Source organism: Diuraphis noxia, unplaced genomic scaffold (genome assembly GCF_037042655.1).
Source record: "Diuraphis noxia isolate RWA-SAM2 unplaced genomic scaffold, SU_Dnox_SAM2 contig0003, whole genome shotgun sequence".
Classification (NCBI taxonomy): Eukaryota; Metazoa; Arthropoda; class Insecta; order Hemiptera; family Aphididae; genus Diuraphis; species Diuraphis noxia.
Window position 1 is genome coordinate 60,434,554 of NW_028301713.1, and position 15,413 is coordinate 60,449,966.

General features: G+C 29.8%; 1 protein-coding gene across 1 annotated transcript; it reads left to right on the top strand.

Moving 5' to 3' along the window:
- The first annotated feature begins 1,304 nt into the window (after positions 1–1,304).
- Positions 1,305–10,542, top strand: LOC107164129 (uncharacterized). The gene is made up of 16 exons (XM_089223687.1): positions 1,305–1,601; positions 2,929–3,113; positions 3,175–3,371; positions 3,439–6,278; positions 6,522–6,647; positions 6,743–6,844; positions 6,948–7,147; positions 7,210–7,352; positions 7,426–7,604; positions 7,692–7,861; positions 7,919–8,233; positions 8,329–8,561; positions 8,634–8,755; positions 8,841–9,058; positions 9,114–9,215; positions 9,309–10,542. The coding sequence occupies exons 1-16, from the start codon at positions 1,445–1,447 to the stop codon at positions 10,371–10,373; spliced, it is 6,354 nt and encodes a 2,117-aa protein (XP_089079813.1). The 5' UTR covers positions 1,305–1,444; the 3' UTR covers positions 10,374–10,542.
- The last annotated feature ends 4,871 nt before the right edge of the window (positions 10,543–15,413 follow it).

Consider the following 15,413-nt stretch of genomic DNA (forward strand, 5'->3'; position numbering starts at 1 on the left):
TTTTTTTTCCCCGGGACCAATGGCATTATGGCAACCTTATATTATAGCATAAACAAAAAATGATTCGATCTCCACGAACCATATTATATACACACTATATACCTATCAATTTATGTGACTTCAATTAAATTAATTTAATCCTACTACACTCTATTGAGTTTCAAGGAATTTATCAATATATATTTTATTAAATACAGTGGTTCCTGAGATTATATCGCATTCAAACAAACAAAATCCTCAGCTTCGATGCTAATAGTATAGTTTTTTTCTCTGTGACGGAGTAGAGTGGCTAATACTTTTTCGAAATTTGTATACCTAGTAATTAACAGGAAATAGGAATTATATTACTCAATGTGTAACGTGTAACCCATAGTGTAACCACAGTTTAATATAATAATCTGTGGCGTGGATTACTAAAAGAAATTTTTATTTCCGTTTGCCGAATCAAAAACCTTGTATAAGCACATCTTTGAAATGCATATTTTTCAAAAATCAGAGAAGAACCACTATTTCACTTTTAAAGTGCATAAGTTTTTTCATTTCGTGAAAAAATGAGGGAATGCGTCAATTCAGTGGAATTGTATTTTATTTTGAATTTGATAGACAGGTTTTTCTGGACAGATGGCGCCACTATTCTACTTTCAGCATTCAGATTTTTGACTTTTCCCATGGGCTTTCCTAAAATGTTCTTTCACACAAACTTTGTATTGATACTTGATAATATTTATGTGATAATCGCAAACATAATAAACAACAAAAATCAGCCAATTCGATCAAACCGTTCACAGATGATGAGAAAACGAACAATTGCAGGTCCCAATGAATACCTAAATAATATTGTTGTAAAAAAATAAAATAGTCATCAGCCACTTATGATCACTGGTCATGAATTGTGACTCGTGAAGACGCTGGACGACTGTCGTTTTCGAGAAGTATCATTTGTGACAATGTGTCTCAATAAGCTTAATATTTTGCGTATTTCAAAATTATTTAAAGTTGCCCCTCCCTCGACAGAGCTTCAGGTACGCCACTATTTACAAGGTGCAGTACTACACTAGTGCACGTCTTGGTACAGCCATACATTTATTGACGTGGTAGTTGAAAACCGAAACGCATAATTATTTGCTTTAGTTAAACCTATCATAAATCATATCATACTATCATAGTAACAACAACAACAAATATAATTACATCTACATATTTAATTATAATATTACATGTTATAATATAATATTACCTATTTATCTGGTGGTCGTGACAATGGCAACACTGTTTTTTTCCGGTTCAAAAAGTGGGATATCAAAATGGTGGCGGACGTATTCGTGATAGGTATTTTGTTTTGTTTTTTATTTATGTTATGATTTTGGTTCGCGGAAATTCAAATTCTTCATTCGGAGTTTAAAACAATGTAACTTCGTCACTCGTTGGATTGCCAAATCCTGAAATGACCTCTTTGCCAGTGGCCGAGGCACAAGATGTGTGCGCATCGGACCCTAACTTTGCGATTATATTTGCTTTCTGTGAACGATTCGGAGACAGTTGTGGTGTTACTATTCCTACGTTCCAAGAGCTACAAGAAATGTTAGAGAAAACTACCGAAGGTAAGCTATATAGTGTATTAAAAATTAAAACTATCTATCTTGTGCATATTATTATTATTATTATTTATTAGAAGACATTACATGATATTATATTTAAATGTACTGACATTTCCTACATATAGTGTGTAGTCAAACATTGAACTACTCGATTAGATGTTTGATTTTATTTATTTGATCAAACACTCATAAAAATGTATCAATGTTATCCTATAGAAATACACTCATTTCATAATATATATGTATAAAATAATCCAATGTTTGTTAGTTTTCGCTAATATTTACTATAATTACCTATTACTTTTTCGATTGAATTAAACAAAGTTAGTCTCAACATCAAATTTATTGTTAGTTATATTAAATTTATCTTTAACACTTAACATTGGTTTTTATTAAATCTGGCATTTATTATTAGCTATTACACAATTTTTATTATTTAAATATAAATCAATATATTATATACATAATACAGTTGCTTAGCCAGAAATTTTGTAAAAGGGGGTCATAAGGTTTTAGTAAAATCATTTTTTAGTATAATATAGGCTAAAATAAATGCTGTGTATTAGGGACTGAAATCTCTTTAACCCTTCTGTCTAGGCCTCTGACACAATACACACATTTTTTATGTGAACAAATATTGATATTTACACTATAAATTGTGACAAAAACTTTATGATGATAATATCAAGTAGCCTTTTTAAGTACATTTATTTACCTATATATTTATGTGTTGGCTTGTACAATTTATATTATTAATATTTATATTGGATAATATTTTGTTAATTTTTATGGATATTTATTATTAATTTCGTTTATAAAAATATTCTCATGTTTTTAGAAACAAAATAATGTATTAAAATCACAGGTAAATTAATATGACAAAATAATTTTTTATTTCAAAGTTGATTCACAAATTATAAAGTATTTCTAATAATGGATAGGTATTTTATATGTAGAAGTAAAAGGTATTATAAAGTTAGTGAATTAGATTGCGTTTTTATTTAAATGCTGTTTAATCTGTTCATTTTTTTTTTGTTTTTGAGACTCAACACAGAGCACCAACAGAAATCGTAATTGTACAAATTAATATGGGTACTTATTCAAGTTATTAAAGAAAAAAAAACAAATATTCAGATAAAGATTAGTCAATAATCTAAGTTACTGTAGAAGCTCTGGGTCAAATAAAAATTATTTCATTTTAATTTAGTTCCAATTTGTATTATTAATATTAAATTAAATTAATTTAAATTAATTAATAGATGTGGTAATAGATTTTAGTATACTGTTTTAAAATTAAATTACTTAATGGCACATAATATTTTTTTTTTAGTTCCAGATGCATTAGTTGATTTACATGTAAAGTTATTGCGCAAAGTTAAAAAAAGTGTACAAGCTGATAAATGGGAAAGAGCAGTTTTAAAATTTTGTCAAGAATATTCTGTGCCAGAATTTTGGGAATTAGAACACTATGGATACAAAGGAATTTCTGTAAAACTGAAATTAAGGATTTTAAAAGTAATATAGTACCTAACCTTTATACAATGGTAATATTAATATAATTTTCTTTTTTTTCAAGACTCTTTTTGAAGCACAATTTGACAGTAATGTTAAATTTAAGTCTGAAGTTAATAAATTAGAGAGCTCCACGCTTCATTCTCAACCACTAGGTTGGGATAGATCAGGGGTAGCTTATTGGGTCCAATTTGACCGAACATGTAATCTTCGAGTTTACAAAGAAGACATTGATGAAGATACTTGGGAAATCGTGGCAAAGTAAATTTTGTAACAACTTTTAATTTATGTATTTATTCATATTATATACTTATTTTTTATCTTTCAGAGACCGAAGCACTTTAGTTAATCTTATAAATGAATTATCTGGAGCGAAAGACAACACTTTAGATGATATTGAAGATAGTAATAGTATTGAAACTGGTTCAGATGGTGAAGATGGATTATCCTCAAATCATAATTCAGAAAAACAATCTCTCATGTTAGCAAATATAGCTCCTATTATTGAAGATAACAAAAAAGAAAGTTGTACTACAAAATCAACTAATATTAAATTAGAAACAAATGAATTTGATCCAAAAGAGAACCCTCTTGAATCTATTAATTTTAAAAGAAAATTTGATGAGGATGACAATTCATCTAATAAAAGTAATATTCCTATTGTTGGAGAGGAGATTGAAGAATCTGTGATGATTGTAAAAGGTGAAGGTTCTGGGCAGGAATGTGATACTGGCAATCCTGATGAAACAAATACTCAGAATGATACATCAAAAAATGAAGATGTAAAAAAACCAAAATTATGGAGTATTGAAGCAATTTGTAGTTCATCTAAAGAAGTCAAAGAAGAAATTGTTTCTGTTCCTAAAACGGGATTTTTTTTTGGGGATGATTCTGTTCCATGTTTTAATAATGTTTCTAATGGAGAAGATTCTAGCATTGGTGAAAACAAATTAGAAGTGGTTTCATCAAACATAAATATTGAAGAATGGAAAAAAAATAAAAAAACCATTGAAGAACTTAATAAAAACAAAAAAACTGATGATGAATCAAAAAATAAAAAAACTGAAGAAGATTCAAATAAAAATGAAACTTTAAACGAAGTTGATACCACTACATCACATACCATAAAATCTCAAAATTTAGATGAAATTTCTAGTAAAAATGCTCCAAAACAATCAGTTTTTAACATTAAGGTCCATGAAGAAGAAGTTCAGATCACAGAACGTAAGGCTAATGAGGTTTTCACAAAATCTGAATCTAGTATACTACATAATTCGTCAAATGTTTGTAGTTCAACATCACATGACAGCTATAGTAAACCTCAAGAATCTCATATAAATAGTATGACAGAAAATGTTGTATGTAATAAAAATCAACCACAAATCAGTTTTAAATCTAATAAATGTGATACAGATCATAATGTCGAATGTAATAAAATTAAAGTTGATCAAATTAATGATCAACCAGCAGATCTTACTAATTCCAATATTCATAATGATAAAACAATTAAAGAACAAGAAAATCTGAGTGTAAAATTAGAAGATAACACAAAGTGCAATATTGATCAACAATTAGAAGAAAATATAAAAAAAGAAAAGGATAAAAAATTAGAAGAAAATATAAAAAATGAAAAGGATCAACATTTAAAAGAAAATATAACAAAAGAATATGATCAACAATTAGAAGAAAATATAAAAAAAGAAAATGATAAACCATTAGAAAAAAATATAATAAAAGATCAACAGTTAGAAGAAAATATAAAAGTAAAAAAGGATCAACAATTAGAAGATAATAAAGAATCAAAATCTAATATAATTGGTGAACCTATTAAAATTGACGAAAATGTATTTGATCATACAATACAATCAAATGAACAATTGACAAGTAAAATCAATCAAAGTGATGATGAAAAATCCATAGATAACAGTTGTGAAAATATCATATCAAATGAATCATTTGCAAACACAGTTGGCCAATATGCTGAAATTAATGATCAACCAAGCATTGATGTAATAAAACAAAATTCAAGCATGTTAGATACAACATTATCAAATGTAGATGATCAAAGTATTCTAATAAATAATCAAGTATTGAACAACAAATGCACCTTAATTGAAAATGAAGAACCGTCACATAATTTAGTTAAAGATCAACCAGAACAATTATTTAAACATACTAAACCTATTCAAAATACTTCTGATTTGGAAACCAATCCTACTTGTTCTAATAATGACAACTCAATAATAAATACAATGGCTAGTAGTAGTAAAGCATGCGATCAAATTTTAACAGACAATGTTGATCAATGTCCTCAAACATCTAAACAAGTTATTGGTAATCAAAATAATCATAAATCTAAGAAAAAATCACATAACATTAGCAATATTATTGACACTGGTGTGATTTTGGTCAAAAATGTTGTTGAAGCAAAAGAACAATCAATTAATTCTGGCGATATTGATTTTAATCAACCAGAACATTTTCAAATTGCAGATGAGAAAAACGAAACAAAACCATCTGTTGCAATTGTAGATAACTCAAATGTTCTTAATAATAAACATAGTTTAAATAAAATATTACAAAAATTAGACGATAATAAGGAAATGTCAGAATGTCTCAACTCTGAATCTTCAAATGTTGATTTAGAAGTAGAAAAATGTGGTATACTGAAATCTGAGATTGAAATAAATGTGGAAGAATCAAATTTAAAGAATAACGATATTTCGAAGGACTTGACTGCAATAAAAGATGATAAATTTACAGAAAATGATGATAATATTTCACTCATAAAATCAAGCGTACTTGAAAATCAAAAAGAAATCATTGATGTGATTAATAAAGATACCAAAAGTGATAAAGATTATGAAGTATCAACAATTTCTATCGATCAATGTAAAACAGATGAAATCAAACAGGAAAATTTAAATGTGAATCATGTCAAAATTAAACAAAATAATGCTAAAAGAGAAAAGCACAAACTATTTAATGTCAAATATGATACTGATACTGATATTTGTAATAAAGAAAAGTTACATTTGGAAGAATTCAAAAGTGAAATATGTAAAAAAGACAATCCTGTGTATGATTTATCTGTAGAAAAAAGTATATTGAAGGTGGAATCTTCAATGGATTTTGATGAAGATAATACTGTAGGCATTTTAAATAGTGGTAAGATAAAAAATTATACATACTTCATTCAAATTTTTAGTCTTTTATGTTAATTTTGTTTTTTTTTACCTAACCTAACCTAGAACGTTTATCATTTTTCACTATCATATACGAGTGCTCTTATTAAAGTCTAGGCTCATGTCTTCAGCTATTTTTATTGTTTCATGATTAAAGCTATACAATTAATTTGTATTATTTTATTTTCATAATTACCTACAATAAATTTTATGTCTAATATTTCAGTTAAAGATGAGTTTGATGACAGTGTAGATGTAGCTCATACTTTTGAAGATGATAGCAATAAAAGTGAAGAAGAGGAAGTTGCTGAAGATACACCTAAGAAGAAAGGAAGACCAGGACGAAAAAAGGGTAAATATTTGTAGTATAAATGTACTCACATTTTATTATTATATTTAGTTGTTTGCACATGTGTTTTAAATCATAATTGTAATTTTTTGTATTAGGAAAAAGAGGGAGGGCTAAAAAAATTGTTTCAGTCAAACAAGAAAGTAAAACTACGACAGAAGAAAAAGTAAAAAGACCATACAAACCTCGTCAAAAGAAAGGTAATGTTATGTTATTTTTATTTCACATAGAATTAATTTGTTATGTTTATGACAATAATAATATTTTGGAATATTATTAAATTTTACATGTATGTCTTTACAGTTGTCACTATATCAGAAGAAGTGACTGTATTTCCAGAGCCTGTTGGCGATGACAATGTGCGTAGATCAAGGCGTATTGCTGAAATAAAAATAAAAGAACAATTTATTCCTACTACACAATATGATGATATTGATATACCATTAAAAAGTCCTAAGAAAAAAGATAAAGGTGGAAAGAAAGGGTCAACACCCACCAAAAAGGTACATTCATTCATATTAGCAAATGCCAAAATTATTGTTCTAATAATACATTTGTCTCTTAGTTGGAAAATGCTGAAGAATCTGATGATGAAGACGAAGAAGATCCTATTTCTAAAAAGTTTAAGAAAAGGAAGAGAAAAGGTAAATCTGATTCCTTGAAGAAAATCAACATGATTAATCCTTGGAATGTAGATTCAGAATCTAGGTAAGCGCATTTTTTTTTATTAAATTATTGGATTAATATTTTTTGTTAATAAAACTGTTCACAATATTTATAGCTCTTCCGAAAATAATGTAGAATTATTTGAAGACTACGATCATGAAGAAGAGGAAGAAATTCCTAGACCTGGAATTGAGCCTAATATTTCAGATCATGAGTTTTCCCCTGAGTCAGATATAAATGATGAAGATGAAGAGTATTTGCCTGAAAAAAGAGCTCGAACTGCTCATAAAAAAGGTTTCTTATGAATATTATGTATTAAAAATTCTAATGCAGACTTGTTTTTTATTTCACAAAAATGTATCATGTTTTTTTCTTTTGTAGATGAAGGTGAACAGTTAAAAGACGACATGTGTCAAAAATGTAACAAAAGCGATCAACCTGAATGGATTTTACTATGTGATACATGTAATCAAGGATGGCATGCGTCTTGTCTCCGCCCCCCACTTATGGTGATCCCTGATGGTGACTGGTACTGTCCACCATGTCGTCATGTATGTACATTTATATTCTACTCACGACAGTTTTTCCAACTTAAAATACTTTTATAGGAAGCTCTGTTGAATGCATTAAAAGACACTTTAAAAAGATATGATGGTGAATCGAAAAAAAGAGAAAATGAAGAGTTGAGACGTAAACGGTTGGCATATGTAGGAATAAGTCTTCAGAATGTTATATCATCAAAAACGGAAGAAGTGAAATCTGAAAAACTGCCAGTAGCACATCAGTCTTCTGAAGATGATGATGATGAATCAGAATCAGAAGAATATGACTCAGAACCGCTGTACACCTTAAGAGCTCGGCGACAAGCTAATGTCAGTTACCGTTTTAATGACTATGATGACATGATCAATGAAGCAATTTTAGTAAGAACTTGTTTATTAATAATGCAATTATTAGGTTTACTTATTATTATTACAATGATTATGCTCTACACTACTTATTAATTTGATTTTTACAGGAAGAAACAGGTGTTGATGAATCTGGATCAAAAAGATCACCTGAAGCAAAAACTGATAAAAATGATAATGATGAAAATAATGATTCTGATAACAATGCAAATGAAAAGGATAGAGAGGATTCACCAATAGCACCAGCTCTATTACATTTGAGGGGACGAAAAAAATCAAAAAAGCTTACAAATCTAGATATCAGTTCTGATGATGGATCAGATGAAGATTTCAAAGGGCCTTCGTATGTTCAATAATTCAATATTGTTATTTAATTTAAGTAAGTATACAAGTAAAATTTGTTTGTTAATTTCAGAGATGAGGACGATGATTATGAGGAAGATTTGAGTGAGTATAGTGATGATTCTGTCAAAAGACGGCCACAACCAACACGACGGTCTGTGCGGAACCGAAAAAATGTGGTTGATCCTGACTTTAGTAAGAAATTTAATAAGTCAACATTTTAAATTACTGGCAAATGATCAATGTACAACTTTTAATCATGTTAACTCTGTAAATTTAGTTAATGACGATTCAAGTGAAGACAGTGATCAACGTTCCAAAAAAAAGAGACCTTGGTCAGATTCTTCGAATAGCGAAGAAGAAGACTTAACTTGGGGTAAAAAGAAAAAAAAACGTACAAACGCATACTCGTCTTCGTCATTATTGTCCAAACCAGCCAAAGGATCTAAAAGGAAACGTAGTGAAAACAACGGTGATCGGAAATTTAAAAAATCTAAGGTTGTATTAAATTAAAATTTTCTGTGGAGGTTTTTTAAAACTTTTTTGTACTTAGATAAAGTTTGGTATGAATTCGGATTCAGATTCAGATGGCCAACCTAAGAGAAGGACTAGAGGACGACAAATAACTTATGCCGAATCCGACGATTCAGAAGAAGTACCTAAAATAATACCATATATTGATATATAATTTTTAGTTTATTTCACTAAACTACAGTGGACATACTAATGTGAAATAATTTTTATTTAGGAAGTCCAAACAAAAAAGCGTAAGGTAGAAAGTGATGAAGAAGACGAATATGTCTTGAACGATGAAGAATTGGAAGTCGAGAATGAAGACCAAACTTTAGAAGTGGATGAAGATGATGCCATGGCCAGTAATGATGAAAAAGATGAAGAAGACGATGTTTATGAAGAAGAAGCAGTTGAAGAGGAAGAGGAAGACAATGACGAAGATGAAGAAGTCAACCCGAAGCTGGCCATAACCTCATCAGCACCAGCTGTAAGTGATGTCGCACATCCAACTGTGAAACTGCCGCCGCCATCTGCCATAGCCAAATCGGTCATCAGGGAACCGGTGCCCTTATTGTCATCCGATCCAGTGGCTGTTGAACCACATCAAAGTGCACACCCACGACTTATCCCACCAGTTGTCGTCCAGCAAACGGAAAAACATACATTGTCACCAGTCGTCGACTCCGAACATGGGTTGTTGGATAAGCGTAAGCGTCCCCTACACCAGCCAAAACAGTGTCCATCACCCAATCCTGTGGTGGACTATGGTGGAGGTTCTGCTTACCCGTATGTGCCTGATGCCACCAAAGTGGCGGTGTCTACCGTTCTGCCATCGCCTGCACACGTGGCATACATCAGATCACCCGCAGCTGTGTCTGTTGCTGCAGGAGTGTTCAAGACCACCATGGTGCCACGAACTTCTGGTGATGTAGGTTTTCCTGTCCCGCCAGCCCCATACCGGACGGGAGCCAATAAAATGACCGGACCAGCCTCCTATCTGTCTCCACCACCTCAAGTGCAACAAGTGTACCAGGCGCCAACACCACAGTCACAGCCATCATCAACCAGTTATTCCCCATATCCAATTGATTATGCTGTCACCGGAGCACCACTACCACCTCCACCGCCGACCATCGCTTTCCGAAACGTGGTCATAGCACCACCATCTCACGAGCACGCAGTGTTACCCAGTTCTACACAGCAGCATCAGCAGCAATCCACCACAGGGGGTGGAGAAAGTGAATTCGGCGGGCTCGTTTCGTATTTTTCCAGTCAACAGGAAGACGATTTTGACGCATGATGATCTCGTCCATCTCCAACATATTATTATTATTGCAATTTATTATTTTTACCCTTTTTTTCATTTGTTTCCTCTACCCTGCCGACAGCTTAATGTATTCTACTATTCTGAAAAATTGGCTACTTTACTTGTATGTTGTTATTATTATAAATTTAGAATTATTTTATTATTTTTTTATTTTTTTTTACCATGACAGATAATTTTATTTTTTATTAAAACAAAAGTACTCTAAGACAATTAATGTGGTTGTGTGAACAGTTTGTCAGTTTTAAGTTGTAGATTAAGCCAACCAGGGGCGGTTTTAGGGGGGGGTGTGGGGGGGTGCTACACCCCCCCAAACGTCAGCGGAACTCACTAAGTAGTCGGCAAATTAAAATCGACGACACGAGTCGGCAATTTCAACTCAATTTGATTCGTAATGAAATTTAAAATTTATAATATATACCTATATAAAAAATAAAAATAATTATTTTTGTTTATTATTCCCCACTTTGAATAGTTCCTCAGCATGACCGAAGTACCTAACGGCGAACACCCATAGATATTATAAGATAAGACCACATAGTCGTAAATATGTACGTTAATTATATTGGGAAATATTATGATAATGAATAAAAATAGATTCTATTACATGCTAAAATGCATTGGTATTTGGTTCATTCCACTAAACGGTCTTATCTAGTATCTACTTCTACTGACTGTCTCATAATAATATGTTTGATTAATAAATTCTTTTAATGTATTTAAATTTTTAATAGTAGTATAAAATCTGTATGGATATCATTAGATATTATTATTGAAACATTAGAGAACATAGTTGTATCAAACAATTTTGATAGCTTAACAAAGACAAAAGCCTTTGGTTTAAAAAAAAAAATTTTAAATTTTGATTTTTTTGTGTCATTAATGTTTATGAAAAACATAATGTACAAACTTAAAAATTTAACGGAACAGTTGGAAGCTAAAGAATTAAATATATGTGATGCCTATGTATTAATTAATAGTACTATAAAATCATTGGAAAACATAAGATCAGAAACTAAAAATATGGATAGCTTAATTAATAGTTCCAAAATAACTGCAGAAACTTTTGGAATTGACCCAGAAAAAGATTTTAAACGCCACCACCAAACTAGAAAGATTCCAAAAAGAATTGATAATAATTCTGACAACTGTGCAACTATTGATTTATTAACATATTATCGGAAACAATTTTATCAAGTATTGGATACTCTAATAAACTTATCAAAAGAAAATCTTAAAGTATTTGTTGCAACTCTCCAGCCATTGTATAATATTTTGCGGGTTCCATTAAAAATTGAAGAAGCAACAGTTGAAAATTTAAAAAAGGCATTTTACCTTTTTCCTCCAAAGAGTCGAGGTGGTCAGCTAATGGATTTTGATGCAGTAGCAGCCGAGTGGGAAATATTATGCCATCAATGTACAAATACTGAGACACTTATGCAAGTTATGGAAAAATCAACCAAGCTACAGAAAGTTTTACCTTGGGCAAACTGGTTATGTCGCCTTGCATTTACAGCTCCAGTAACTACAGCATCCAGTGAACGAACTTTTAGCAAATTAAAGTTGATCAAACATAGTTTGCGCTCTACAATAAGTTCAAATCGTTTAAACTCATTAATGATTTTAAATTGTGAAAAAGACTTGACTGACAAAATCGACATAAATTGTGTTCTTCAAAAATGGTCTTCTGCTAAACAAAGAAGAATTGAAATTTGAAAAATCCAAAAAAATCAAAACAATAAATATAGATTTTATATTTTAATTTTAATAATAATAAATAATAATAATATTCCTCGTATGCTTTTTATTAAAATTAATATCTTAATTATATCTTAAATTTGTAATATTTTTGGTTGACTCCAATAATCTATTTATTATTAATGTTTCTATTTTTAGATTTTAACTCAAATTTTAATCAATTTGCATACAACTAATGTTTGTAAATTAACCTCCCCCCCTATACAGTCATATAGTCGGCCAATTTTTGGATGCACCCCCCTAAGTATTTACCTTAAAACCGCCCCTGAAGCCAACCACACACATCATAATACTACCTATTAATTATAATATTATCATCACAATCAAAAACTGTCAACTAGACTGCCTCTTTCTATTCTTTTTATTACTTAAAAACCGCACATCCGTAGTATTGTGTCCTGATAACTTACTACAAAGCAAATTGTACGTTAACAATAATCCATTTTACTCTGTTATTTTTATTTTTTTAAATGAAAGTGAGTTGACCAATGATAAAATTTAAAATTAAGGGCATTTTGGAGGATTTTATTGATACTATTTATAAACAAGTTATGACCGTTTTAAGATGTACAGTTTCTAAAAGATCATAACTTCTTTACTCATAAAAACCTCAGGTATGCTCTGGATAATAATCTTACCTTTTAAACAGGTAAATTATTACAGAGTAAAATGTATTAGCGTGAATGTAAAATTGTCCAAGTACATTTGTAAGGCATAGACAACTAGACAACACATACGGGTGTGGCTTCCTCATAACTTAATTTTGTCTAGTATTTTTTAATTTGAATTGGAAACAAATTAATTTATTTCTTGTTTAGCGAGGCCATAATGTTAAAAACGGAGATCTGAAAGTATATTATAGCAAACGATTTATTTTCTAACAATTTTGTTTGAGTTATGTATTTGATAATATAATAATATTTTATGTACTTTGCCTTCATTCTCATATTTTAAAAATATTATTATTTCTCCCTAATCTTTAGTTAATGTTAATTTTATTTGCAGTTGCCCCAACAATAAAAATCATTTTTTAGAAAAATCATAGAAAATGTGTGAGTGTAATATTTAATGTACATATTATATACATTTTCTAAATATACTTGAAATAATTATTGAGTTTTTTAAATTTTAAGTTGTAGTGAAGATCGATTTTTTTAAGTTTGTCAATACGCTGAATGTTATTTGTACGTAAATTGTACAATTTTTCTTTCATAATTTTAATATATTATAGATTTTATTTAATTGATAACCGATATAAGACACACTAACACAAAATGTTTAATTTTATATTTATTTTAAATGAACAAAAAAATAATATATAAGTTCTAGTGTTGTATAAAATAATATAATTAATTATTAAGATTTGAAAGTTATACTTAGACTAAATATTTTACTTGTAAGTAGGAGGTATATAGATATGTATATTATATATAATTTATTTCAAACTTTTGTTGCTCTGTATTTATATATTGTCTCGTGAAGTTTCTGATTTTATTATTTTCACATGAAAAGTTGTAAGTATATCATAGAAAAACATCAGGCAAAACGCTTGAAGTATGTGTCTTCATTCACTTTGTCTTATAACTATCACTAGGTATCATACATTCATACTTTCAAACATAATTTATTATAAATTGTACTAGTAATTTTTTTTTGATAGTTTTTCTTGAAGAACAATAACTTCAAAACACAATTTACAGTTTGGTACAAAATTACAATAACATGGATACTAGTTTTACCCTGTAGGCTTAAGAGCACCGATTTAAGAACTAAATTAATTTATGCATAAACTATTTGTGCTAAGGTTTTGGGGGAGGGATTTTAGGATTTAGTCCCCCTCCAGTAATTGCTGTGACCCAGCCATAAATGCTAAATAAATTGAAATCCATTCAAGATTTATTATATTAGTTATATGCATGTACAGTATTCGGCCTATACATGAATTGTAATTATTGTTCTTTCTAAAAAAAAAAAAAAGCATATTCGTAGGAAAAACAATGGAAAGTCGATCTAGTGTATAGTTTATTAATTTTAATAGAAATACCTCATTATTACTTATTCACAGTACTCGGTGAATCTGTTTGATGATCAATCGTTGCATATAGGTGCCAATAAACTATTCTTTGTTGGGACAGCATGACGGGTAGGGTATGAGTGCTGTTACTCAATGGGTCAAAGGCCAGCTTTTCTGGGTGGTTAGAAGACCGCGCCCACCTTTGTATAACTTACTGCGTTGGTGAATAAACAATACGGGAACGGGTGGCAGTATTGTGATGAACAGTTCCCACCCGTTCCTGGTTTTTGAACTGAAAAAAAAAAGCCTCATACAAGATAAACACGGTAATAAATAAGACGACTAACTAATTCAAACGAGATTAATGAACTAAGAATAATAGTAAACATCATGAAGTGCAATGTCAAATAATGCATTTCGATTTTTACACATGTGTAAAAATGTATTTTTGGTAGGTACTTAACTAATTATTTGTGGGTAAAATAGCCTTTAATGATTGAATTCATACATAAATAGAGGATAATATTTTTGAGGGATTTCTACATTATTATTTATACCGTATTCGGCTTTTAAAATTAAATGAATTGTTTTTTAATTGATTTTTCAAAATGGCATTACTGAGGAAGTTATGTTTAGTTTACACTTTAGACTAATGTAAGAATTGTCTAACAAACTATGAAGATTTAGGTGTATAATTATTGATCAACTGCAGCGGCTAGGGTATAGGACTGGTAGAAGGCAATGGTAGCAAAGCTCTTCAAGTAATAAATCCTCCGAGTATCTATAATTAAGTGGTTGTTCAGCAAGTCTCGGTAAAAGTATTTCAATTTTCATTTGTGTGGATGCCATTCCCACAGCATATTATGGACTCTTATAGTTAGTTGGATATTCATCATTATGATATAATATGCATATTATGTTTGAATGTTTATACATAATATTATTTGATAAAAATGATAAGTGTATATAATCATCTATTAAAATAATACTATATTATTATAAACACAAATCAACAGTTCAAATATAATTTTATGAAATGGATTGTTATCACAGTGATGTATAAAAATGAAAATGAAAATTTCACACAAAGCGATTTTGACTACTTCGAAATTCCATACGTAATTCGAATTTGTTTGGTAATTTCTCAGAATTCTTCCAACTGCCTACTCATACAATACACATCACACAGATGTGATACATAGTATTTAAAATAATCAGTTCTAAATAGGGAAAATGGGTCACCA